This window comes from Carcharhinus amblyrhynchos, chromosome 16 (genome assembly GCF_965287045.1).
Source record: "Carcharhinus amblyrhynchos chromosome 16, sCarAmb.v2.hapA, whole genome shotgun sequence".
Taxonomy (NCBI): domain Eukaryota; kingdom Metazoa; phylum Chordata; class Chondrichthyes; order Carcharhiniformes; family Carcharhinidae; genus Carcharhinus; species Carcharhinus amblyrhynchos.
In genome coordinates this window covers 56,302,821-56,328,106 of record NC_137339.1, presented here as the reverse complement: position 1 = coordinate 56,328,106, position 25,286 = coordinate 56,302,821, and the positions used below count along the sequence as shown (strand labels likewise).

The following is a 25,286-nucleotide window of genomic DNA, read 5'->3' as shown; positions in this document are numbered from 1 at the left end:
GAATTTCTTCAAAGGGTGGTGAATCTCTGGAATTCTCTGCCTGTTGAAGTGGTGGAGGCTGCCTCGCTAAATATTTTTAAGACACGGGTTGATGGGTTTTTGATAAGAGAGGGGATTAAAGGTTATGGGGAGAGGGCGGGAATGTGGAACTGAGCCACGACAGATCAGCCATGATCTTAATGAATGGCGGGGCAGGCTCGAAGGGCTGGATGGCCTACCCCTGCTCCTATTTCTTATGTTCTTATGTTTAGAAGAGGCTGTCCTGGTTTTCAAGCTGCAATCAGGATTTGTCTCACTCTCTGTTGTTTTGGGAAGCTGTTCTGACTTTGAGCTTGTCTGTGTACATGTGTCAAGAAAGCTACAGAATCTAATAACACGCAAACATAAAGCTTCCTGTGCTAATCTCTAAAAGGATGTGTGTTTATAAAGTTTCATTGGTTGGAACAGTGCACTTTGCTTTTAAGGCTTACACAATATCATGGTTGTTTTTTTCTTGTTTGTGATTGGTAAAAGTTACTACTGATTTTCTACGTTAACTATATTAAATAAGCTTTGTTCGATAAAAGCTCCCTAGTTGGATGTTTGAATCATATCTGCTTACCCGCGCCAAATTCAAAGTGTAAAACTTTAGTCTAGGCTGACTTCAAAAAAATGCCTTGGAGTTCTGACTTGGATTATAACAGTGACAAAGTTGTCACTAGGTTGGAATCATACCTAGCAAAAAGGGAAAACGCTTGTTCATGTGGGCTCACCAACTGCCCCAATTTTTATTCATTCATGGGATGTGGATGTCACCAGCTGGGCAAGTATTCATTGCCCATTCCTGAGGGCAATTAAGAGTTGACTACATTGCAGAGGATCTGGAGTCACATGTAGGCCAGACCAGGTAAGGACAACTGATTTTCTTCCCTAAAGGACATTAGTGAACCAGATGAGATTTTACAATAGTTGTTTCATTGTCATCATTGGACTTTTAATTCCAGATTCTTATTCAACTCAAATTGCACCATCTGCCGGGGTGAGATTCAAACCTAGGTTCCCAGAGCATTAACATGGGTCTCTGAATTAGTAGTCCAGCAACAATAATACCTTGCCATCCATTCTCCAAGCATTGGAGAAGTTCCTCAGGGTAGGTTCAACCGTCTTCAGCTGCTTCATTGATGACCCTGCTTCCATTATCAGGTCAGAAGTGATGTTCGCTGATAACTGCAAATGCTTAATATCGTTCACAACTCTTCTGCTACTGAAGCAGTCCATGTTCGAATGCAACATGACCTGGACAACATCGGGTTTGGGCAAAGTGGCAAGTAATGCTGATATCACACAAGTGCCAGGCAAAGATCATCTCCAGCAAGAATTTAACCATAATTACTATTACTGAATCTCCCAAAATCAACATCAGGAGTTACCATTGACCAGAAAATGAATTGGCCTAGTCCTATAAATTCTATGGCTATAAGTGCAGGTCAGAGACTGGGAATGCTGTGATGAGTTATTCACTTCCTGAATCCCAAGGCTTGTAAACAGCGTCAACAAGGCACAAGTCAGGAGCGCAATGGAATACACACCACTTGCCTGGCTGAGGGCAGTTTTAACAACACTCAAGAAGCACGACACTATATAGGACAAAGCAACTCGCTGGATTGCCACCCCTTCCACAAACATTCAATCCCTCTACCACTGCTCTTCAGCCGCACCTAAACCCACGACAGTTATCATCTACAAAGGACAAGTACAGTAGATAATAGGAACACAACCAGATGGAAGTTCCCCTTCCAAGCCGCTCAGCCAACTTAGAAATATACCACTGTTTCTGGGTCTAAGTCTTGTAATTCCCTCCCTTACAGCACTGTGGGTGCATCTATACAGGCGACACGGTAGCACAATGGTTAGCACTGCTGCTTCACAGCTCCAGGGACCTGGGTTCAATTCCCGGCTTGGGTCACTGTGTGTGTGGAGTTTGCACATTCTCGTGTCTGCATGGGTTCCCTCCGGGTTCCTCCCACAGTCAAGATGTGCGGGTTAGGTTGATTGGCCATGCTAAAATTGCCCCTTAGTGTACTAGGATACTTGGGTTAGAGGGATTAGTGGATAAAATGTTTAGGGATAGGGGGGTAGGGCCTGGCTGGGATTGTGGTGAGTGCAGACTCGATGGGCTGTAGGGCCTCTTTCTGCACTGTAAGGTTCTATGATTCTACACCTTGGGATCCCTTCTGGAGCTTTGTAACCCTCAACATGAAGTACAGATTCATTAGCTGTAGAGGGGTGGTATGTGGTAATCAGTAGCATGGTGGCACAATGGTTACCATTGCTGCCTCTCAGCACCAGGGACCCAAGTTCCACTGTGGCCTTGGGTGACTGTGCAAAGTTTATACATCCTGTGTCTGCATGGGTTTCCTCCAGGTGTTCTGGTTTCTTCCCACACTTCAAAGATTTGCAGGTTAGGTGGATTTGGTAAATGCGTGGGTTAAGGGGATGGGCCTGGGCAAGGTGTTGAGAGCCAGTTCAGCCATCGAGGCTGCACAGCTTCCTTCTGCACTGCAGGGATTCTATGGTTCCTTGCCCATATTTGGCCTGATTGTAATGAAATTTCATCAGTTCTGGAATCAATGTTGAGGAATTTCCTTCCAATTTTATATCTCTAAAGTTGTTACCTCTGTTAGTATCTTGGATATTCTCTGTAATGTATGATTATGATTGTCAGATACTTGTCTGAGATAGCTCTGAGTTTTGGCACAAGCCCCGAGATGTTAGATGACTTTGCAAGGTGTACAGGGCTGGGTGGTCCATTCAGTTTAATTCATTATTGAGCTCTTTTTAGTGGTGAGTGGTTTGCTGGCCATTTCAGAGGGATTTAAGAGTCAATCACATTGCTATGGATATGGAGTCACATGTAGGTCACTGGATAAGGATGGCAGATTTCCTTCTCTAATAGACATTAGTGAACCAGATGTTTAATTAAAATTCCAGTACCTGTTGTGGTGGGACTCAAACTCAGGACCTCTGGATTACTAGTCCAGTAACAATCCCACCCCAAATATCAGGGCAACCACAATCCCATATACCCAGTAGGGATTTGTCATGACTTCATTTTGCTTCTTGCTGAGTGCATATCTTGCCGCATTATAAAAAGCATGTCTGCTTTGTGCAGTAGCAGGTTGTACTCACTGTCCATGAACAGAGTGCAGCATTGCAACAGGCTCCGCTTACAAATGTAACAAACAATGACATTGACCAGAAAACAGATTTATTCTATTAGTATAATTAGGATTGCACCAAACTAAATTGTTGCTCATTTTCTTGAAAAATCAAATAGGATTTGCTTTGCACACCTTCAATGAGAAAGCATTAAATGTTCAGAGCAGATCTTTCAGTCAATTAAAACACTTGCAGGTGAGACTTAGAGTCTAAATGTATCTCAGGCAACTATTAGCATATTAGAAGTGATTTCAAATCATTGGCCCTTGTCCAGGAACGGGGACAAAACAGCTCCAGAATGAAGGCCATTTTCGTCTTGTCTAACTAAATCCTGATTTTACATCTGAAAATGCAATAACCCGAGAAACAAAATGGCCTTGCGATATTTTATAGCCAAGATTGAGTATGATTAAAATGTCCACCTTTATTGAGTAACAAGTTACAAATAGTGATTATAAACTAAATACAACAGCTATAGCAATAACCCTGGAATCAAGTTACAAACATTATAGATAGCTACAAAACTCTGCAAAAAGGGATTTTGAAAATAATACTGAACTTAAAGTAGCATACATTACAACCTAAACCTATCTGAAAAATTGGGAGTGTGGGGAACTGTTAGTTGCTGCTCACTGGGTTTGATTTCCACTTTCCTGTAATGTCGAACAGGATTTGCTTTGTGCACCTGCAAAACAAAAAAGTTAAAAAAGTCAGAATTGGTTTTTTAGTTTTACAATCTCAGCAGAGGGCCCGAAAAGCTTTACTGATTGACATGAAGACACTAGATTCTGAGGTACGGAATGCGCTGCTGCAAATATCAAAAAGAATGGAGTATTACTAAAGAAATCCTTGGGCCAGGAGTACTTTGTCCCCTGTTGAAATCAAAACCCTGCATATATTGGACTCTTTCAATGAAACAGCTACATTACCAGGTAAAATTTTATTTGGAATAAGTATTAAGGTTTTAAATAACCAGGACGGAAGTTTACTAACATTGGCAAAGCAGAGAAAACCTTTCTGGTGCAACTGACCATTGAAGCTTTTAACTACTGTGGTTGATTATTAAGTTAAATAACGTAACTGATCAATGCTTGAACATTTTGCCCTGATCTTTAGTTTTTTAAAATACTTGGTGCATCCTATTAACCATCCCGTCCAGTGATAATGAAAAAAAGGCTCAAAAACAGCAAAAATGAAAATTAGATATAAATTTGTAAAGTACTATGTTTAATCATAATTGGATTTCCAGCAACATACTGATGTAAAGTCTAAACTTGTTTCTCACTCAAGAGACTGTCGAGCAAATCTGAAAATTTGGCATAATATTAAACACGAATTTCAAAATAAGAACTGAAGTTGAGCAAAATAGAACTGAAGTTGAGCAAAATAGAGTCATAAAAATGAATATTAAAGTATAATAAGCAAGTGTGTAGCACTTCCAGCTCCCTCCCAGACCTTTTGGGCAATGTACATAAAGTAACTGCCCCCAGTAGGGCAAATGGTTTGGAAATGACAGTTTTCAAACATCTGCCCTCAGGTGGGATGCTGTCCCCAGCTGCATTCCTAATGAAATTCCTTTGAAGCTGGGCCCTGGGGTACAAGGAGGAGCTTCTTCAGTCTTCAGGTGAGTCAATACATGGAATGTGAGCCAGACTTATGGACTCATTCTGCTCATTATTCTTGGCCCCGCTATTCCTGGGCACTAGCAGCAGCCCAGAGAATGCCACCCTGGAGGCCCTGCACTTCAGCCTGGCCCCCAACTCCCCGAACTGCCTACGTATACCCCAGCTGTTTTTGTTCTTTGCTGTTGCACTCCCTAGGTCATTCCTTGACTTTCCAGCCCTCCAGTTCCCAAACTCACTGCTGCTTGTGGGGCAAACAATCTGATTGGAAGACTAGTGAACACATTTGCTGCCAAGAGACTCCAACAAACATAGGGAAAGAAAACGGCCCGTGATTAGAGAAACAACTCAATGCAGATCCATTCATTCAAGCTTACCTATTTAATTGATATCTTCAACTGGCTCTGGAAGCAACATAGATGGGCTTCAAGGGTCACATTCAACCCTCAGGTCATTTAGAACATAGAACGTACAGTACAGTACAGGCCCTTCGGCCATCAATGTTGTGCTGAGCTATGTCCAAACCTAAGATCAAGCTATCCCATTCCCTATCATTCTGGTGTACTCCATGTACCTACCCAATGACTGCTTGAAAGTTCCTAAAGTGTCTGACTCCACTATCACAGTCCAGGCAGTCCATTCCACACCCCAACCACCCTGAGTGAAGAATCTACCTCGGACATCCCTCCTAGATCTTCCACATGATCCTTATAGTTATGCCCCCCTAGTAACAGCTACATCCACCCAAGGAAATAGTCTCTGCATGTCCACTTTAGCTATCCCCCTCATCATCTTACAAACCTATATTAAGTTGCCTCTCATCCTCCTCTGCTCTAAAGAGAGTGCCCCAGCTCCCTCAATCTTTCCTCATAAGGCCTACCCTCCAAACCAGGCAGCATCCTGGTAAATCTCCTCCAATGCTTCCACATCCTTCTTATAGTGATGTGACCAGAACTGAACACAATATTCCAAATGTGGTCTCACCAATGTCCAGTATTAGTTGCAGCATAACCCTGCAGCTCAAACTCAAACCCCCTGTTAATAAACACTAACATACTATGAGCCTTCTTCGTGGCTCTATCCACTTGAGTGGCAACCTTCATATATCTGTGGATATGAACTCCAAGGTCTCTGTTCCTCCACATTCCTCAGAGTCCTGACCCTGTAATCTGCATTCAAGTTTGTCCAACCAAATGAATCACCTCGCACTTAAACTCCATCTGCCACTTTTCAACCCAGCTCTGCATCCTATTAATGTCTCTTTGCAGCCTGCAAGAGCCCTCCACCTCATCCACTACTCCACCAATCTTGGTGTCATCAGCAAATTTACTAACCCACCCTTCAAACCCCTCTTCCAAGTCACTGATAAAAATCACAAATAGCAGAGGACCCAGCACTGACCCCTGTGGTACACCGCTGGTAACTGGCCTCCAGTCTGAAAATTTTCTCTCCACCACCACCCTCTATGAGACAACCAGTTACTTATCCAATCAGCCAAATTTCCCTCTATCCCTCACATCCTTACCTTCATGAGCCTACTATGGGGAACCTTATCAAATGCCTTACTAAAATCTATGTATACAAAATCAACTGCTCTACCTTCGTCTACACACTTAGTTACCTCCTCAAAGAATTCAATCAAATTTGAGAGGCAGGACTTACCCCTCTCAAAACTGTGCTGACTATCCTGGATTAAACTGCATCTTTCCAAATGGTCATAAATCCTATCTCTCGGGACTCTTTCATTAACTTACCAACTGAAGACTAACTGGCCTGTAATTACCAGGATCATTCCTATTTCCTTTCTTGAAGAGAGGAACAACATTTGCCACTCTCCAGTCCTCTGGCACAATCCCTGTTGACAGTGAGGACACGAAGATCAAAGCTAATGGCTCCGCAGTATCATCCCTTGCCTCCTAAAGTGTCTTAGGGTGTATCCCATCTGGCCCAGGGGACTTATCCACCCTGGGGTTTTTTTTAAATTGCTAATACCTCTTCCCTCAGAACATCTACCTCCTCCATCTTATCAGCCTGTATCACACATCCTCAAAAACATGGCCCCTCTCCTTAGTGAGCACTGAAGAAAAGTATTCATTCAATGCCTCATCTATCTCTTCTGACTCCATGCATAAGTTCCCACTATCACTGACTGGCCCTAACTTCACCCTGGTCATTCTAGCTAGCTAGATGGGCGGAGAACTGGCTTGGCCATAGAAGACAGAGGGTAGCGGTGGAAGGGTCTTTTTCTGGCTGGATGTCTGTGACTAGTGGTGTTCTGCAGGGCTCTGTACTGGGACCTCTGCTGTTTGGTGATATATATAAATGATTTGGAAGAAGGTGTAACTGGTGTGATCAGTAAGTTTGCGGACAATACAAAGAAGGCTGGACTTGTGGATAGTGATGAACATTGTCAGAGAATACAGCAGGATGTAGATAGGCTGGAAAGTTGGGCGGAGCAATGGCAGATGGAATTTAATCCAGATAAATGCGAAGTGATGCATTTTGGTAGAACTAATGTAGAGGGGAGCTATACAATAAATGGCAGAACCATCAGGAGTATAGGTGCACAGAGGGACCTGGGTGTTCAAGTCCATAGATCCTTGAAGGTGGCAATGCAGGTGGAGAAGGTGGTGAAGAAAGCATATGGCATGTTTGCCTTTATAGGACAGGGTATAGAGTACAAAAGTTGGCGTTTGATGTTGCAGCTATATAGAACGTTGGTTCGGCCACATTTGGAATACTGCATCCAGTTCTGGTCGCTACACTACCAGAAGGACATGGAGGCTTTGGAGAGAGTACAGAAAATATTTACCAGGATGTATAGGGGGTCTTAGCTATGAGGAGAGATTGGGTAAACTGGGGTTGTTCTCCCTGTAAAGACAGAGGATGAGGGACGACCTAAGAGAGGTGTATAAAATTATGAAGGGCATAGATAAGGAGAACAGTGGGAAACTTTTTCCCAGGTCGGAGGTGACGAACACAAGGGGTCACAGGTTCAAGGTGAGGGGGGCAAGGTTTAACACAGATGTCAGAGGGATGTATTTTAAACAGAGGGTGGTGGGGGCCTGGAATGCACTGCCAAGCAAGGTGGTAGAAGCAGACACGCTGGGATTGTTTAAGACTGATCTAGATAGCCACATGAACAGACTGGGAATGGAGGGATAGTTAGAACAGTCTAGTTGGAAGCATGAGCGGCGCAGGCTCAGGAGGGCCAAAGGGCCTGTTTCCTGTGCTGTATTGTTCTTTGTTATTTCTCACACAAGAGTAAAAAGCCTTGCGGTTTTCTTTCATCCGACCTGCCAATGACTTCTCATGCCCCCTCCTAGGTCTCCTAAGCCCTTTCTTTAACTCATTCCTGGCTACCTTGTAACCCTCAAGCGACTGACCTGAACATTTTCATCCTTACATACGCTTCCTTTTTCCTCTTGACAAGGCATTCAACCTCCTTTGTGAGCCTTGGTTCCCTCACTCAGCCATTTCCTCCCTGCCTGCCGGGGACATACCTATCAAGGACACGCAGTACTTCTTCCTTGAAAAAGCTCCACTTTTCATTTGTGCCCATACCTAACAGTTTCTGTTCCCATCTTATGCTCCCTAATTCTCGCCTAATCGCATCATAATTTCCCCTGCCCCAATTATAAACCTTGCCCTGCCATGTGACCCTACCCCTCTCCACTGTAACAACGAAAGACACCGAATTGTGGTCACTATCTCCAAAGTGCTCTCCCACTTGACCCAATTCATTACCCAGTATCAAGTCCAATGTGGCCCCACCTCTTGGCTTATCCATATATTGTGTCAGGAAACTCTCCTGCACACACTGTACAAAAAGTGTCCCATCCACACTATTCAACCTATAAAGATTCCAATCAATATTTGGAAAGTTAAAGTCACCTATGATAACTACCCTGTGACCTCCACATCTATCCATAATCTGCTTTGCCATTTCCTCCTCCACATCTCTATTACTATTTGGGGGCCTATAGAAAACTCCTAACAACATGGCAGATCCTTTCCTATTTCTAACTTCAGCTCATATTACCTCAGGAAGCAGATTGCCCTCAAAATGCCTTTCAGCAGCCATTAAATTATCCTTGATTAACAATGCTACTCCTCCACCTCTTTTACCGCCTTCTCTACTTTTACTGAAACATCTATACCCCAGAACTGCCAACAACCATTCCTGTCCCTGTTCTAACCATGTCTCCGTAACGGCCACAACATCATAATCCCAAGTACCAATCCACACTCCTAGTTCACCTAACTTATTCCTGATGCTCCTTGCATTGAAGTAGATGCGCTTCAACCCACCATCCTGTCTGCTTGTACACTTCTGTGACCTTGATACCTTCCCTCAATACCCCCTGACCCTCAACTCTGGCTTTTGGACTACATCTCATTTTCCCAACCCCCTGACAAATTGCACAAATGACAAATTGTCCAATGTGTTGGACAAGTCGGATGTAAACATTGTTGAGGCACACTTTGGAAGTGGTACAGCTCCTAAATTGCCTCATTGTTGCAAGAGCCATATATTCGAGTAGAAGTCCTAACCGACAGAGTGGGTAATGGCTAGAATGACTTTCTAATCCATCCTCCTCAAAGCCCAGGGCCAGCTTCAAAGGAACATCAGCAATGCAGCTGGTGACTGCACCCCACCCGAGGGCAGATGTTTCAAAACTCCCATCTCCAAACCAGTTGCCCTACCAGGCAGTTACTTTAAGTATATCTTCCAAAAAAAAATTTGCTTTCCACTAGAGGACAGGGCCATCTGAATGAAGAAACTGAGCAAGCCAGACAGGCTAGTGTATTACGTCTGAATTTTTGCACAATGCTTTCATAAGCACTAAATCATCCAAGACAAGGCAGTTTAAAAATTTGCTAAATTACCAACTTCATGTAAAAACAGTCTATTACCCAAAAGGTCAAGGTACATTCAAACAAATATGTTGTTTGCTTAGTTATTGAATGCTGGCTATTTTGTCAATGACAGGTTACAGAAATTCAAACAATGTGTCGCATTTAACAATCTCAGCTGAGTATAGTTGTTGAGCCCTTTTCACCTATAATGATGAGTTTGACTACCATGAAGTTAGCAATGATATTTAAAAATTAAATTACCTGCAGGATCTTTGGAAAGAGATTGTGACGTGTTTCCTTCATGTTAATAAAATAATTTATGCAGCAACTTGTGAATTATTGAGCAAATATATTGAATAGATTAAAATCTGAAACAGTCTGATGTAAACACTTTGCAAATTTTGAATAGGGTCACTATAGTTACTGAATCCATTCTGCTATTGGGAAAGGTTTACCATCTGTTGCCACATATCAAATAGAATAGTATGACGAGGGAGAAAGAAGAAAAAACTGGAAAGACTGGCAACATAAAACGCATCCTAAAAATATTTTACTAGCTTGTAAGTAGTTAACAGGTAATAAAAGGAGATTTTTTTTTAAATACAGGCACTGGACAAAGCTGGAATACTAACAAACTTGTATTGACAAGAGGATTGGTATGTGGCAAATGTTCACCCTTATTCAAGAAAGATGCCAGGCCAATCCCAGCAACTACAGGCCAGTTAGCTTACCATCAATGGATTGGGGGGGGGGGGGGGGGGGGCGGCTGTGGTGGCAGTGGAGAACAGGCATTTAATGGAGTTTTCAATTAACTGAACCAGTGTAGATTTGTAAAAGGCAGATCAGACTCAACTAATACTATTGGATTTTGATTAAATAACAATGGAGTTTAATGAAGGATGTTTTTCTGCATAGATTTTAACCACATGACAACTAGTTCATAAATTTGAGGTTGACAATTTGTTGTTTAGAACTTGAGTATTACTTTAAACAATACACTTATGTCAAAGCTTTTCATTTTGCACTCATTAAGACAATCACAAGAATATGAAATGTAAAGGGAACAACAACTTATCCTACAAGAGAAGTGCTAACTGATTAATAAGTTGACTCCATGGCAACACCTCTACCAACCAGGGTCCATTTCTCACTAAATATAAATTGTTGTTCCTTTTATGATTGGTGTTCTTGTGATTGTCCTGATGAGTGCAAGTTTTGACAAAATACCCTTTTCAATAACACCAAGGTTCATGCAGCAAGTAGGAAGGAGTGTGTCCCAAATGGATAAAAAAAAGTTCAAGACAAAGTTCATGGTAAATGGTTATTTTTCAAATTGGAGGATGGCAGGCAATGATATGCTCCAAGGGTCATTGTTAGAGCAATGCTTTTTTGCTCCTCTTAATGATGTGGATTTTGGAATAGAGCAAAATTTCAAAAAAGATGCCAACATTCAGGAGTGATTCAGCTGAAATGTGAAACATTATGACAGGTTTAGATATGATAGACAAGAAAACACTGTTCCTATTATCAGATAATCTAAGGACTAGGGAAACATAAATTTAAGATTTTAGGCAAGAGATGCAAGATGATGGGAGAGAGAGCTTTTTAAAAAGCAGCAGTTGGTAATGACCTGGAACACAAGGGTGGTGGAAGCTGTAACAAAGATTTCTGAAGCAAATTGTCTGGGCACGTGCAAGGAACAAAGCTGAAGAGCGATGGGAATTGAATGGGGAACCAGAACTGCTTCAGAGGGTTGGCACGGACTTGATGGGCGTAAGAGCTTCCTTCTGTCATGACCAGTGCACGTCCATAAGGAATTGCAATTCCTCTGGGCAGAGGCTAAAGTACAGTATCTAACACAAATATCATAAGAACTTCAATTTAATTTCATCTTTCCAAAACTCAAATGCTGTTTCCAAATCCAAGGAATCTCCAAAAAGACCCGTAAAGAGCTCATCTATCAACAGTGAACCTTTGTTCTAACCTCCAACCTCAATATCCAAAGCTTTTAAGAATTTGGCTCATGGTACCTCGATCAGTTTGCTTATTCTCTCGGTAGTCCTTTCTCATCCACACAAGAGCATTGAACCTGTTGGGGTATTGTGAGGGCTAAGGCTCCTCCATTGTTATGTTTTGGATCCTCCATACCTGCCACTCATAGCCCAACTTTCCTGACACTGACTATGAACTGACCCGGTGTCTAGGTAAGTTTCCCGCTCTCTCGTGCATTGCAATGTCCAAAGCCCAGGCTCTGAGTCGAAGTTTCTGAAGCTGCAGACACTTACGGCAAATGTGATTGATATTTGCATTTAACTAAAAATATTTCATAAGTTTATATTGTCATTCAATGATTGTTTGTTGTTATAGCTACTACCAGTTGAAACAAGGGCCCAGTTTATACAGGGAAAAGAATCTCAAACTCAATTATCTACTTGCGCACCTATCGAATGTCTCCAGCCAGCAGATCTCCAATTTCAACATTTCCACTTCCTTGTTGGACCACTTCCACCTTCACTTACCAATTGATCTCACTGCATTCAGTCTCCAGCTGTCAACTTTGATAGACTTATGCCAGAAGCTATTGGAAATTCTAATTGTTCAGAGCAATTGCGCTCAAGTTACCAGATAATCAGCTACTTACCAGCTCCTGTCGAAGTCGGGCTGTTTCTTCTCTTTCACGTTCTTCAATTTCTTTTTGTTTTTGGTTTTCTAACTTCTCCCGCATGGCTTCTTTCTCCGCTTTACGCATTTCAAATTCTGCACGCTCTTTCGCACGCTTCTCCGTTGCCAATTCAAACTTCTCCTGAACTGTGGAATCAAACTTTTCTAAGTTCGAAAAGCAAGGATTCAAATAAGATATTAACAACTTGTGACAATGAAAGAACAAAATTACATTAAGCGGAGTGATCCAAAGAAAAAGGAAACAACAAATGGACAAACATAAAAAGGAGCTTCCTTCTGCAGCAACTTATCCACCTCAAGCTAAAACTTTCTTTCTTAGTTGAGACCAGGCAAACAAATCCTCTGAATTCCAATTTGAGAAGACAAGAATCTTTCTCTACTTCCCCATCCCATCATTTGTATTTTGAGCAACAGGGGCAGAATTTCAGAATATTCTTTCTACTAACACTTCCAATCTCAAAAAGAAGCTTCCATGTGCCAATGCTAAAGCTGCTTTGAAGCTCAGTTTCTTTTTCATACCAAGTACTCGCTGTTCTTCAATCTATCCAAAACTTAAATGCTGTTTCAAATCTAGGGAATCTCCATTATCTTGGCCAAAAGGACCTATAAGAAAACTCACTTGTCAGTGAACCTAACCTCCAATCTCAATATCCAAAGCTTTTAAGAATTTGCCTCATTCACCTCTATTTTTCAAATATACTCACCAATATTTTCTGTTTCTCACAATAAAAGGTGAATACTCAGTATCTGCTTAATTCTATTTCCAGGGCCTCAACATGTGCATCAATCGTTCACTCCATTTAAAACACAGTCTTGGCACAAATTACCTTCTTTATTCGTCCTTTCTACTTCCGCATTCACGAACACCACTCCACTGAGATCAATTAAAAGTAGACAATCCTTCAGAAATACGTGATCGACAACAATAGCCACCTCCATAATGATAGCATTCAGCAACTGAAGATCTCAGACAGAAAACAACTTTGAGCTCAACCAAGAGAACGCTCCCATCCTCAACCTATGAGATGCCCAGGCTAGTAGTAACCATTAGTATTCTGTAATCTCAAATATGCTCTATGTTCCAACACCAAAATTGCACTTTTAAACCCCAGTTGAGATGCAAATTGTTCAAATATGAACACACACACACACCCAATTGTTCTTCACGATTCTCCCCCCATTCCTCACCACTTTCAGTCTTGACAACAAGCAGCACCCACCCACCCCCATTCCCCTCCAAAGCAAGATCTTCAAATGACTGAAAGATAACAAAATTACCTATCAATGATCGATCTGCCTTCCTTGGTTGAAATGGTTCACGGTAAATAACAGAATTTGGATTGGCTTTAAAACATGTTGCTTCCTTCTGTTGTCTCAATTCTTCTTTCATCTGTATGAATAAATCAAATCTTGTTCAGCATTCAAGTCTCCACAAGGGTGGTGAGGATGACAGTCTACAGAAGTACATAGACAGGTTATGTGCATGGGCAAAAACTTGGCGGATGGAAATTAATGTAGGAAAATATGAGGTTATGCTCTTTGGTAGGAAGAATACAGGGGTTGAATATGGTTTAAATGGAGAATGTGCTGCAGTTTCTACTCCGAGGGGATTTGGGCATCCTTGTGCAATCACAAAAAGCTAGCATGCAAATTCTGCAGGTAATTGGGAAGGTAAATGGAATGTTGGCCTTTATTTCAAAGGGAATGGAGTATAAAAACAGGAAAGTCTTGTTAAAGAAATACAAGACACTAGTTAGACCACACTTGGAATACTGTGAATAGTTTTGGCCCCTTATTTAAAGGAAAGAAACATGGGCATTGGAGACAGTGCAGTGAACAGTCACTGGATAATCCCAGTGTGGAGGGATTTTCTTACGAGGAGAGGTTAAGTAGGTTGTGCCTACACTCGGAGTTTTGTGCCTACACTCGGAGTTCAGAAGAATGAGAAGCAACCTTATTGAGGCATATCTCAGGAAGCTTGACGTGGTAGATGCTGAAAGGGTGTTTCCTCTTGTGGGAGAGTCTAGGACTAGAGGGCATAATCCCAGAATAAGGGGCACCCAGTTAAGGCAGAGATGAGGAAGAATTTCTTCTGTCAAAGAGTAATGAATCTGTGGAATTCTGTATGGTAGAGAGCTGATTTATAGTCTAGGTTGTCAAGTATGTTAAAAACCAAGATTGACAGATTTTTAATCAGTAAGAGAATTAAGGATTTTAGCGATACGGCAAAAGTAGGTGAAGATTACATCAGAGCAGTCATGGTCTCACTGAATGACATAACAGACCCAATGAGCTAAAAGTCCTACTTCTGCTCCTATGTTTGGAAAACAAAAAGTATAGCACATATGATCAGAGCAACTTGCCATCTGTGCCCAGCGCTGGTCTCGAATAGCACCACGTTCATCTAGACGTAAATGGAATGGTTGCACTTTAGTTGGAGACTTTACCACCTTCTCTGGTAACCGACTTGAGTCAAAGTCAGGAAGCAGCTGTGCTTTAAAGGTAGGGAACTGAACAAGACAGACAATGTAGACACTCCAATAAGCAACAATTTTTAAATACATTTAAATTGACAATCTGAATTGTATTTGTTCATAAATGTTGTAACTGAAAATTATACATTTAGCATTCAGTTAACTATGGTATAGAGTCTTAGAGCATAGGTCATCACATTTTGACAGCACTGTCCAAATTAGTCCCACAGACAAGCTACTCCTTCCAGATCTTAAACCTCTATGTGGTGAATTATTTTAAATTTATGATCTCTGGTTACTGACCTACTTGCACCATCAAGTTCTTTGAAGCTCTGTTATATGTAGCCTTGACCGTTTCTACTCTAAAAGGAATAGTCTCAGTTTCTCCACGTAATGAAGCTGCTTCGTTTCAGGTAAACTTCCTCTAATTTCTCTAGAGACTTGTGGTGCTTAAAATTGTACATAATAATGTAGCTGAGGCCTGATTAATGATTTGTAAAGTTCAATGTGCCCATTCACAAAACCTTATCAACTAACCTATCACCAAAGATTTATAATTATGCATACCTTGAACTGGATTCAGTTGAAGAGTTGACATTTTTAAATGATTACCTCAGTCAGTTCCTTGCGCAATTCTTGTATTTTCTTCTCTTTTAATGCTTCCCTCTGTTTGTCCCGGGCTTCAAATGAAAATGGCTGAATTTCTACAATCTTCTCTTCTGAGCATTTTGGCTTGAATGGAACAGCAGAGTGTGGCATGGGATTTGCTTTAATCACATGCTTTTCCTCCTGCAAGTTTCAACAGGCGAGAAAAAATTTGAGCTCTGCAGTCAAACTTGGACACAAAGCTGCATAATTCTAGCAACAGGTGTGCTATTTTAGAATCTGGACACAAGTACTCCAGGTCTCTGCAAAGAGACTCATGACTAAATTGCAGAGTTTTGAAACAAAGCACTTTAGTCAATATTGAATGACTAATGAAGCATTAAAGTTCATTAACTACTGCCTAAGACACTGGGTTTTTAAAATCCAGTAAGGGTCACTGATCTTTTTGGGAATCAGCCATGACATCACCATACATTCAGACTGAATTCAAAAATCAGACTGCCATTTTCTAGCACAAGTAAAGACTCACCCTATTTTTTTCTTCAACAATTTTATCATTTCCAGTTGCTGCTCCTGCAGTAGCGCTCTCAAGCATTGGTGGCCTTCAGTCAATACACTATCACATCCAAACAGCACTAACTTGCAGCAACTTTCTTTCCCTTGTTGCCCAAAGACCAACAATGGCTCCTGATCAAGCAATGTCTTTATCTCAAAATTCTTATCCTTGTTTTCAAACTACTCTCTGGCCTTGTCTCACCCCATTTCCACTCTCCTCCAACCCCACAAGAGATATTTGGCTTTGAATTTTGATTTCTTGTGCACCTCTTGATCCCAAACCTCAGAATTTGCTCACTACACTACTCTGCCTTTCTACCTTGCTTTCCTCCTTCAAGACATTCCTTACAACCTAGCTCTTTAATCAAGCTTTTAGTCATTTGGCCCAACATCTTATCACGTGGCTCAATGTCAGACTTCATTTTAGAATGACCCTGAGATACATCCATAAATGTTTTGTCAAAAGTGCTGTACAAGTTATTAATATTGGTTGGCATGGACACAATGGACCAATAGCTGCCTTCCAGGCTACGTAATTCTACAATTCTATGATTGTGCAGACTGCTTCCTGAACTGCAGTAGGAACGAATCATTTGGTTTGTATTCGCAATGGTCAGAGCATCAATTTTAATCAATTTGGTTATTGGTGGTAATCTGCAAGGGTAATCATTATTCTTACCTTCTCTTCCTTGTGCGGAATTCGCACACGATTCTTGATTGTGAAAGCTGGAGATTTAGGCATAGTTATGGGTAGCAGTCTTTTCTCTGGAACACCCTACAAGGAAGTATGGGAACATGTGAAACAGTCACAGATAAAAAAACTCACTTTGATACAAAAGGTCAATCTATCAGCAAATGAACTTGCTTCAGCTTGACAAAACAGCACATTAATCTCAAGAAAGTAAAATGTTCTTTAATCAAGTTTGATGGAAAATCTTAACAGGAACCTTGGGACCAATAATCAATTTTATTCAATGATAGTTACAAACTATCAAAGGCATCAACCATAAACAGCTGAAAAGTATAACCATAGGTATTACGATAGAATCAGACTTTTATGGCTGTACATAATCTCGAAATTCAATAAGATATTCACTTTCTCTTGTAGGGGAAAAATGCTTACCACAACATCTTCAAGTATCCTAGTGGGACAGGGCCGTGAGTGGAAACTGTGGTCCTCCGTTTCCTCTGGCTTTCTGTTTTCCTCTCGTTCACGGATGCGTTTTTCTATTTCCAAATCAAATCCAATAGGCTTTGTTGGTTCCTTAACAAGTGGCTTCTTTGGAAGAATGGGACCACCCTCCAGAAGTCTGGGATTTACTTCCTGGGCTTTGAATTTGTATCTGAAGAAGGAATCCAGTCTAAATGAATTTCCAGTCCAGTTTTTGTCACAAACCACTAAATTGGAGCTTCAAGATGAAATTGCAATTAGGTGACTTTACTTTCTTTTGACTACAGAAGGGGAAAGTCATACTGGAGCAGTGCTCCCCACAGCCCCTCTAACACTCTATTCAAAACCTCACCTATGGAAAAGAGAATTGTGGACATGCTTGAAACAGTCGGTGACAATCAGACCCAGAAGAGCACTTTAACATATCTCCAAGTTTAGTTTGATGTACATACACACCAAAACATAAAATAAACCAGAAACTACAATCCTGGACAGTATATAAAAACTTTAAAAATAGACCTAATTCCAAATCCATCTAGGGAAGGTACTAGGACTGAGGAAGTCCTGACTGCAGTGTTCTACAGGCTGAACAGACATTTGTAGCCCCAGTCAGAGAATCCCCGTATAAGTTTGGGCCGTAACTTCACTGCTCTTTCTTAGATCCGTGTTATAATGGTACAAAAGCCACAAGTGGCTGAAGGAACAATAACTCCCCCTTACATGCAAGCCTCTTCTCCAGATTTATAAAGGAGACGACAAGGGCTGTGTAAACTAATCGTAAATCCCAGGCCTTGACAATTTCATGATCTGCTCACTATTGTGGTCTGAAACTGAACGCTCACATCACATTTTAGATCACAGTCATGCAACTGGAAGAATCCTGGGACTGGATGTAAAACAAAGTACCGGCAGTGAAGAAACTTGGTGCATCAGCTCGCAGATAAAATACACCAGGCTTTTGAAACATTGCACTTACGACTGTATTTTCTCCAACTCTTCAGCTTCTATTTCAGCGGTACTCTTGCAGGTTGTTGGTCGAGCACGGGCCTTTGTCGCCAGCATTGGAGTATGAGGTCTTGTTAGCTTGATCTTTTCAGCCACCTTGCTAGGACCTAGGAAGAAGGGAGAGCAAGATTTCATCTTCCATTATATGTTTGCAACATCTTTGAACTTAGTCACAGGGAAGCTATTGTAAAAACAAAAAAGTTTCAAGGACCTTTGTGCAAGGTCTTGGTTAAGTCTCAACAATATTGTTCAAAATTCTAGTATTTATTGTGGGAAATAGAGGCCTTCAAAAAGATTCCAGGGGGAACCAACATCTGATGTAAAACACATCACAAAAAACTGTCACCCAGAAAGGCACCAACTCATCTGGGATAGTCAGCATGGTTTTGTTCAGGGAAGATCACGTGTTACTAATTTAATCAAATGTTCTGAGGAAGTAACAATGAGGGTTGATGAAAGTGGTACAGTGGGTGTTATTTGCATAGAATTTAGTACAGCATTATAAAGGTCCCACAAGGCAGACAGGTCAGAAAAAGGAGATCCCATGGGATACGTGGAAAGGTGGTGAGATGAATCCAAAATTAGTTCAGTGACAGGGAACATAATGATTAATGGGTGTTTTTTTTGTGAATAGAAAGTGGATTCCAGTGGCATTCTGCAAGCCTTAGTGTTGTTTATATTAATGCTTTAGGCTTAAATGTGGGATGTATGATTGGAACATTTGAAAAGGACAAAAATTGTCTGCATAGTTAACTGATGGGGTTAGCTGTTGTCTCCAGAATGATAGCAATGGCTTGACTGAGTAGACAGAAAAGTGGCAAATGGAAGTTAATCTAGAAAAGTGAGAGGCAATGCATTTTAGGAGGGCAAGCAAAGCAAAAATGTTGAGAGGTTGAGGAAGTGGGGGGGCCTTGAAGTGCATGTCCACAGGTTCTTGGAGGTGGCAGGTCAAGAAAGTGTATGGAATACCTTTTTTTATTGGGTGAGGTATTGAATCCAAAAGCAGGAATTTAATGATGGAACTATACAAAACACTGGTGAGGCCATAAGTGAAGTATTGTGTACAGTTCTGATTATCATATTACAGGAAGGGCATAATTGCTCTGGAGAGTGCAGAGGAGACTTACAAGAATATTGCTAGGGCTTGAGAGTTGCAGCTATAAGGAGAGATTGGATAAATTTAAAAATCGATTTTCTTAGAATAGAGGAGGCTAAGGGGTGACCTAATTGAGGTGTACAACAATTCTGAGGGACCTAGATAGGATAGACATGGAGGATCGATTGATTGTTTCCCTTGGCAAAGAGGTCAGTTACTGAGGGGTGTAGATTTAAGGTGATTAGTAGGATTAGAGGGGACATTTTTCACCAGAGGACAGTGGACATCTGCAATTCACATTGATGGCTGAGATTGAAAGGCTCAAGTCATTTAAAAAGGAACCTGGATCTGCACCTGAAATGCTGAAACGTGTAAGGCTACAAGTCAGATGCTGGAAAGTGGGATTAAAAGTAGTTTTTGGGCTGACGCCTCAATTTTCAAATGGATCTATTAGTCCAAGGCTGATACCCAAGTTAACAATGTGGACTTTAAGGCAATTTAATTGTTAAAATAATTGAATTGTGTGAATAATTGAATAGAATAATTGAATTAATTAAGCATCTTGTGGAGAATGAATAGACGTGCAGTTAAACAAACAGAACTAGATTAGACACTTGAAGGTCTTTACCCAAGTCTTTAGAATCATAGAATCCTTACAGTGCAGAAGAGGCTATTCAGCCCATCAAGTCTGCACTGACTGTCAGAGTACTGTACCCAGGCTCTCTACCCCACCCTAAAAGGAGGGACCAAGTTTTTGAGAATAAGAGTGTGATACAGGCTGATAGGATGGAAGAGGTAGATGTTCTGAAGGAAGATGTATTAGTAATTTTGAAAAACCTGAGCATCAATAAGTCCCTTGGCCCAGATGAGATACATCCTAGGATACTTTGGGAGGAAACGGATGAGACTGCGGAGGCTTTAGCTTCGAGTCTTTGCTGTCCACGGGGATTGCGCCAGAGGAGTGGAGAGTGGCGAATGTTGTTCCTCTCTTCAAGAAAGGAAGTAGGAATGACCCTGATTATTATAGGCCAGTTAGTCTTACTTCAGTGGTTGATAAGTTAATCGAAAAGGTCCCGAGGGATAGGATTTATGACCATTTCGAAAGATGCAGCTTAATCTGGGATAGTCAGCACGGATTCGTGAGGGGTAAGCCTTGCCTCACAAATCTGATTGACTTCTTTGAGGAGGGAACTAAGTGTGCAGACGAAGGTAGAGCAGTTGCTGTCGTATACATGGATTTCAGTAAGGCATTTGATAAGGTTCTCCAGGGTAGGCTCACGAAGAAAGTAAGGATGTGTGGGATAGAGGGAACTTTGGCTGATTGGATAAGTAACCGGCTGTCTCATAGAAGACAGAGGGTGGTGGCGGAGGGAAAATTTTCAGACTGGAGGCCAGTTACTAGTGGTTCACCATAGGGATTAGTACTGGGTCCTGTGCTATTTGTGATTTTTATCAATGGCTTGGAAGAGAGGGTTGAAGGGTGGGTTAGTAAATTTCCTGATGACACCAAGATTGGTGGTGTAGTGGATGAGGTGGAGGGCGCTTGTAGGCTGCAAAGAGACATTGATAGGATGCAGAGCAAGGCAGAAAAGTGGCAGATGGAGTTTAACCCTAATAAGTGCGAGGTGATTCATTTCGGTTGGACAAACTTGAATGTGGATTACTGGGTCAACGGCAGGGTTCTGAGGAACGTGGAGGAATAGAGCGATCTTGGGGTTCATATCCACAAATCTCTGAAGGTTGCCACTCAAGTAGACAGAACCGTGAAGAAGGCTTATAGTGTGTTAGCATTTATTAACTTGGGGTTTAAGTTTAAGAGCCGTGGGGTTATGCTGCAACTATACCGGACCTTGGTGAGACCACATTTGGAATATTGTGTGCAATTCTGGTCACCTCACTATAAGGAGGATGTGGAAGCATTGGAGAGTGTGCAGAGAAGATTTACCAGAATGCTGCCTGGTTTGGAGGGTAGGTCTTATGAAGAAAGGTTGAGGGAGCTGGAGCTTTTGTCTTTGGAGCGGAGGAAGATGAGAGGCGACTTAAAAGATGATGTGGGGGATAGAGTGGATATGCAGAGACTATTTCTTCAGGTGGGTGTAGCTGTTACTACAGGGCATAACTATAAGGTTCATGGTGGAAGATATAGGAGGGTTGTCTGAGGTAGATTCTTTACTCAGAGTGGTTGGGGTGTTGAATGCACTGACTGCTGTAACAGTGGAGTCGGGCACTTTAGGAACTTTCAAGCGGTTATTGGATAGGCACATGGAGCACACTAGTATGATAGGAAGTGAGATAGCTTGATCTTGGGTTCGGATGTAGCTCGGCACAACTCGAGGGCCAAAGGGTCTGTACTGTTCTATGTTCTATCCCCTTAACTCCACACATTTACCATGGCTACTCAATCTAACCTACAAATCTTAAGGGGCAATTTACTATAGCCAATCCACCTAACCTGCACATCTTTGGACTGTGGAAGGAAACTTGAGGACCTGTAGGAAACCCATACGGACAGAGAGAACTCCACAAATGGCTGGAATTAAACCCCAGTCCCTGCAGCTGTGCTCACCACTGTGGAATAATTTTCTAGCTTGTGCATTAAATCTGCATGTTCTGCAACATTCAGGAATAAAAGGACTTTTAAGGGGCGTCTTGACAAGTACATGAATAGGATGGGAATAGAGGGATATGCTCCCCAGAATGGTAGGGGGTTTTAGTTACGTTGGGCAGCAGAGTCAGTGCAGGCTTGGAGGGCCGAAGAGCCAAAGTTCCTGTCCTGTAATTTTCTTTGCTTTTTGACTTCAGAATCCTTGAAAGAGGAAGAATTGCTGCGTATGGAAAAGATTTGTAGGGATGTATCTTAGTTGCCCGTTGCCAGGAGCTTGATTTGAAAATACAAGGACTATGATGCTTATTTATGACATAACTAACTGGAACAAGAGCAATGGGCCAGCAGATCTTCATTTATGATGAAAAATCTGAGCTAACTCAAAATAACATTAAGTTATTTGAAAAGTAGTGCCTTGAAAGGCTGGAAACAGGTCAAAGGGGAATTTGATAAATATTTCAAAAGGAAACATATCATTAGAATCCCTACAGTGCAAATGGCCATTTAGCTGTCGAGTCTGCACCAACCACAATCCCACCCAGGCTCTATTCCCACAATCCCACATATCTCCCCTGCTAATTCCGACAACAGGGTCAATTTAGCATGACCAATTGACCTAATCCACACAACTTTAGACCTTGGGAGGAAATTCGCACAGAATCGGGGTGAACATGCCCGAAGCCAGAATTGAACCCGGCTTCTTGTGCTGTGAGGCAGCAGAGCAAACCACTGTGACACCATGCAAAACTATGGGGATTGGGCTTAATCAGATACATGGATACCTCTTTCAAAGTGAATTGTTGAATGACCTATTTCTGTCTTTAGTTTAAGCAGCACACCAGAGCAAGGCCAAAAACGTTTGAAAACTGGTTACTTTACATAGAATCTTGGAACAGAAAATAGTTTGTAGCAAGGCTATCCATTTTCTATTGTACTCAATATTGAACAAGTGTAAACTTTGTTATGCATTATGGACCAACTGCTCTTTCAAAGTCAGCATCACTGAGACTAATTGGCACAATTTGCAAATACACACTGCTCTAACTCAAGAGCTCAGTGTTTTTAAGAAATGGAAATAAAAGCACATGTAAACAGAAGCCAATTTGTCAGAATACAGCAAGGCCAATAAACAGTGCTTTAAAGGGCATCACCATCCTAGATGGATATGACACAGAAATAGGCCATTTGGTCCAATCATTTCATACCGGCACTTACACAGACTTTAGAGTAACATACACTGGAGTGCAGATCTGGAGCAGCTGCACTGAAAGGGAGGAGTATCAGCCTCAGGCTGTGAAAAAACTTTTGAGCAAGAAGAGGGAAAATTCGCCCTCAAAGCAATTTCAAGTGGAAGGAATGCAGTCAGTCCTTGGTCAGGGCCTTGATAGCCACCCATCACATGCTATAAGGGCTCTTCAAGAGCTGACAGAGGGGCACAGGCCAGGGATACACCATGGTGCTTCATCGAGTACCAGAGCACACACTGACTTTTTGTGGTAGGTACAAAATCAGATGTCTCATCTGTTTAAAAGTAGAGGGAAACACCAGATTACCTTCCTCCAACTGATAACTGCTCCTCAGTTGATATCGTGATGGTGTACGACATTGAAATGCCTCAACCTGTTCTGCTAGAGATACATATCCTTGGGAATCCATAGCTTCATACTTCCTTTTATTTCCACAAGAAAGATTGAAAGGTTTTGGTACTGTAGCTCCTTTGTGCCCACGTGTCTGTGTAGCAAGTAATCAGCATTATTGAAAGCAGATAAGTGATTATAAACACAGCAAATTAATGTACATTAAGATTTTGTTAGTTGCTGCTGTATCAAAGTGGTTTGATTATGGATCAAAAAATATGCTTGTATTTAAATAGCATCTTTCACAACCACTGGACATGTTAATGAGCTTGACAACCATTTTTGAAGTTTAGTCATTGCTATAAGGAATTAAAGCCAATTTGCACTCAGTGAAGTGATTATGAAAAAAAAATCTATTTTTGCAATGCTGATTGAGGGATAAATATTGGCCAGAACACTGGTGATAACTCACCTACTCAGCTTTTGAAATTGTACCAGGAGATCTTTACAGCTACCTGACCAGATGGATGGGGGCCTGGGTCAACATTTCACCTGAAAGATAGCACTTTGGACAGTGCAGTGCTCCCTTAATACTATCTTGGGAAATGTCAACCTTGACTTTTACATTGAAGTTCTGGAGTAGGACCCAACCGTTGACTCAAAAGCAGTACTATCAAGTGAGCCATAACACTGCGATGATCAGGCATACTAAAAGCAACCAGTTAGGAATACAGAATTGAGAACTGCTGGAAAAAAGGAGACGTCAAAGCTTTGCATCTGACACTTGGACAGTATAAACTGCTGTTTTCCCCTCATACAGGCATTCTTGCAAAGTGTCCTGATGAGTGCAAGATGAAGTGCTTCAACATGTCTCTTCTATCAATACACAAAGTAGGCCAAACATATTTAAAATCTAGCTTTTTCCTCAGACAGCATGAATACTACAAATTGCCTCTTTCCTTCCAGAAAAGGATATTTTAGCACTGCAAGTAAGCACCAACTTATTGCAGGACTATTAAACAAATGAATAATCATATGTCAAAGATTTAAATGTAATTTTTCCTGATATTTTCCTTGTCTAATCCCAGCATGGTTGTTATCTTTCAAAATTCTTTAGATTATGGAAAAGTTCCTGTGGACTGGGAAGTAGCAAAACTAACTCCACTAGTTATGGAGGAAAGGAAGAACTACAGTCAGTAGCAGGGAATATGTTAAAATCTATTATTAAGGATGTGACATTTAGAAGACTAAGTAAAATTAGACAGAGACAACTTGCATCCATGAAAGGGAAATAATGTTTGATAACTCCTGTTGGAAGTTTTTTTTGAGGATATTACTTGTATCGTAGATGAAGGAAAACTAGTGGACATGGTGTATTTGGATTTTCAGAAGATGTTTGATAAATTCCACTAGGTTAGTAAATAAAAATGAGACCATGTGTGATTGAGGAAAAGCATACTAGTATGGATTGAAAATTGGTTAACAGAAAGAAAGCAGAGAGTAAGAATAAATGGATCATTCTCAGGATGGCAGTCAGTTATTAGTGAGATACCATAAGGATCCATGATCTACATAAATGATTTGTATGTGAAGACCAAATGCAATATCTCCAAATTTTCCAATAACATCAAACTGGATGGAAATGCAAGTTGAGGAGGATGCAAACAGACTTCAAGAGGACTGGGACAGGCCAAGTGAATGGGGCTAAAGCATGACAGATGGAACGTAAATAAATGTGAAGACTGTCTGTATGGCAGTTGCATGTTCTCCCCATATCTGCATGGGTTTCCTCCATGTACTCTGGTTTCCAGCCCCCAGTCCAAAAATGTTTGGGT

At 41.4% G+C, this 25,286-nt stretch overlaps 1 protein-coding gene across 3 annotated transcripts in view; it reads right to left on the bottom strand.

The window, feature by feature from the left end:
• Window positions 1-3,602: 3,602 nt before the first annotated feature.
• Window positions 3,603-25,286, bottom strand: part of tpx2 (TPX2 microtubule nucleation factor) — a 38,802-nt gene continuing 17,118 nt past the window's right edge. For 2 of the 3 annotated variants that reach the window (XM_080205123.1, XM_080205122.1), the window contains exons 8-16: window positions 23,428-23,605; window positions 18,145-18,280; window positions 17,121-17,340; window positions 16,677-16,772; window positions 15,449-15,625; window positions 14,726-14,872; window positions 13,641-13,752; window positions 12,322-12,506; window positions 3,603-3,883 (exon numbers count right to left, since the gene is read on the bottom strand). In XM_080205123.1, the coding sequence (XP_080061249.1) occupies window positions 3,773-3,883; window positions 12,322-12,506; window positions 13,641-13,752; window positions 14,726-14,872; window positions 15,449-15,625; window positions 16,677-16,772; window positions 17,121-17,340; window positions 18,145-18,280; window positions 23,428-23,605 (1,362 nt within the window). In that variant the 3' untranslated portion in view covers window positions 3,603-3,772. The remainder of the gene's footprint in view (window positions 3,884-12,321; window positions 12,507-13,640; window positions 13,753-14,725; window positions 14,873-15,448; window positions 15,626-16,676; window positions 16,773-17,120; window positions 17,341-18,144; window positions 18,281-23,427; window positions 23,606-25,286) is intronic. The other variant, XM_080205125.1, reaches the window with a different exon arrangement.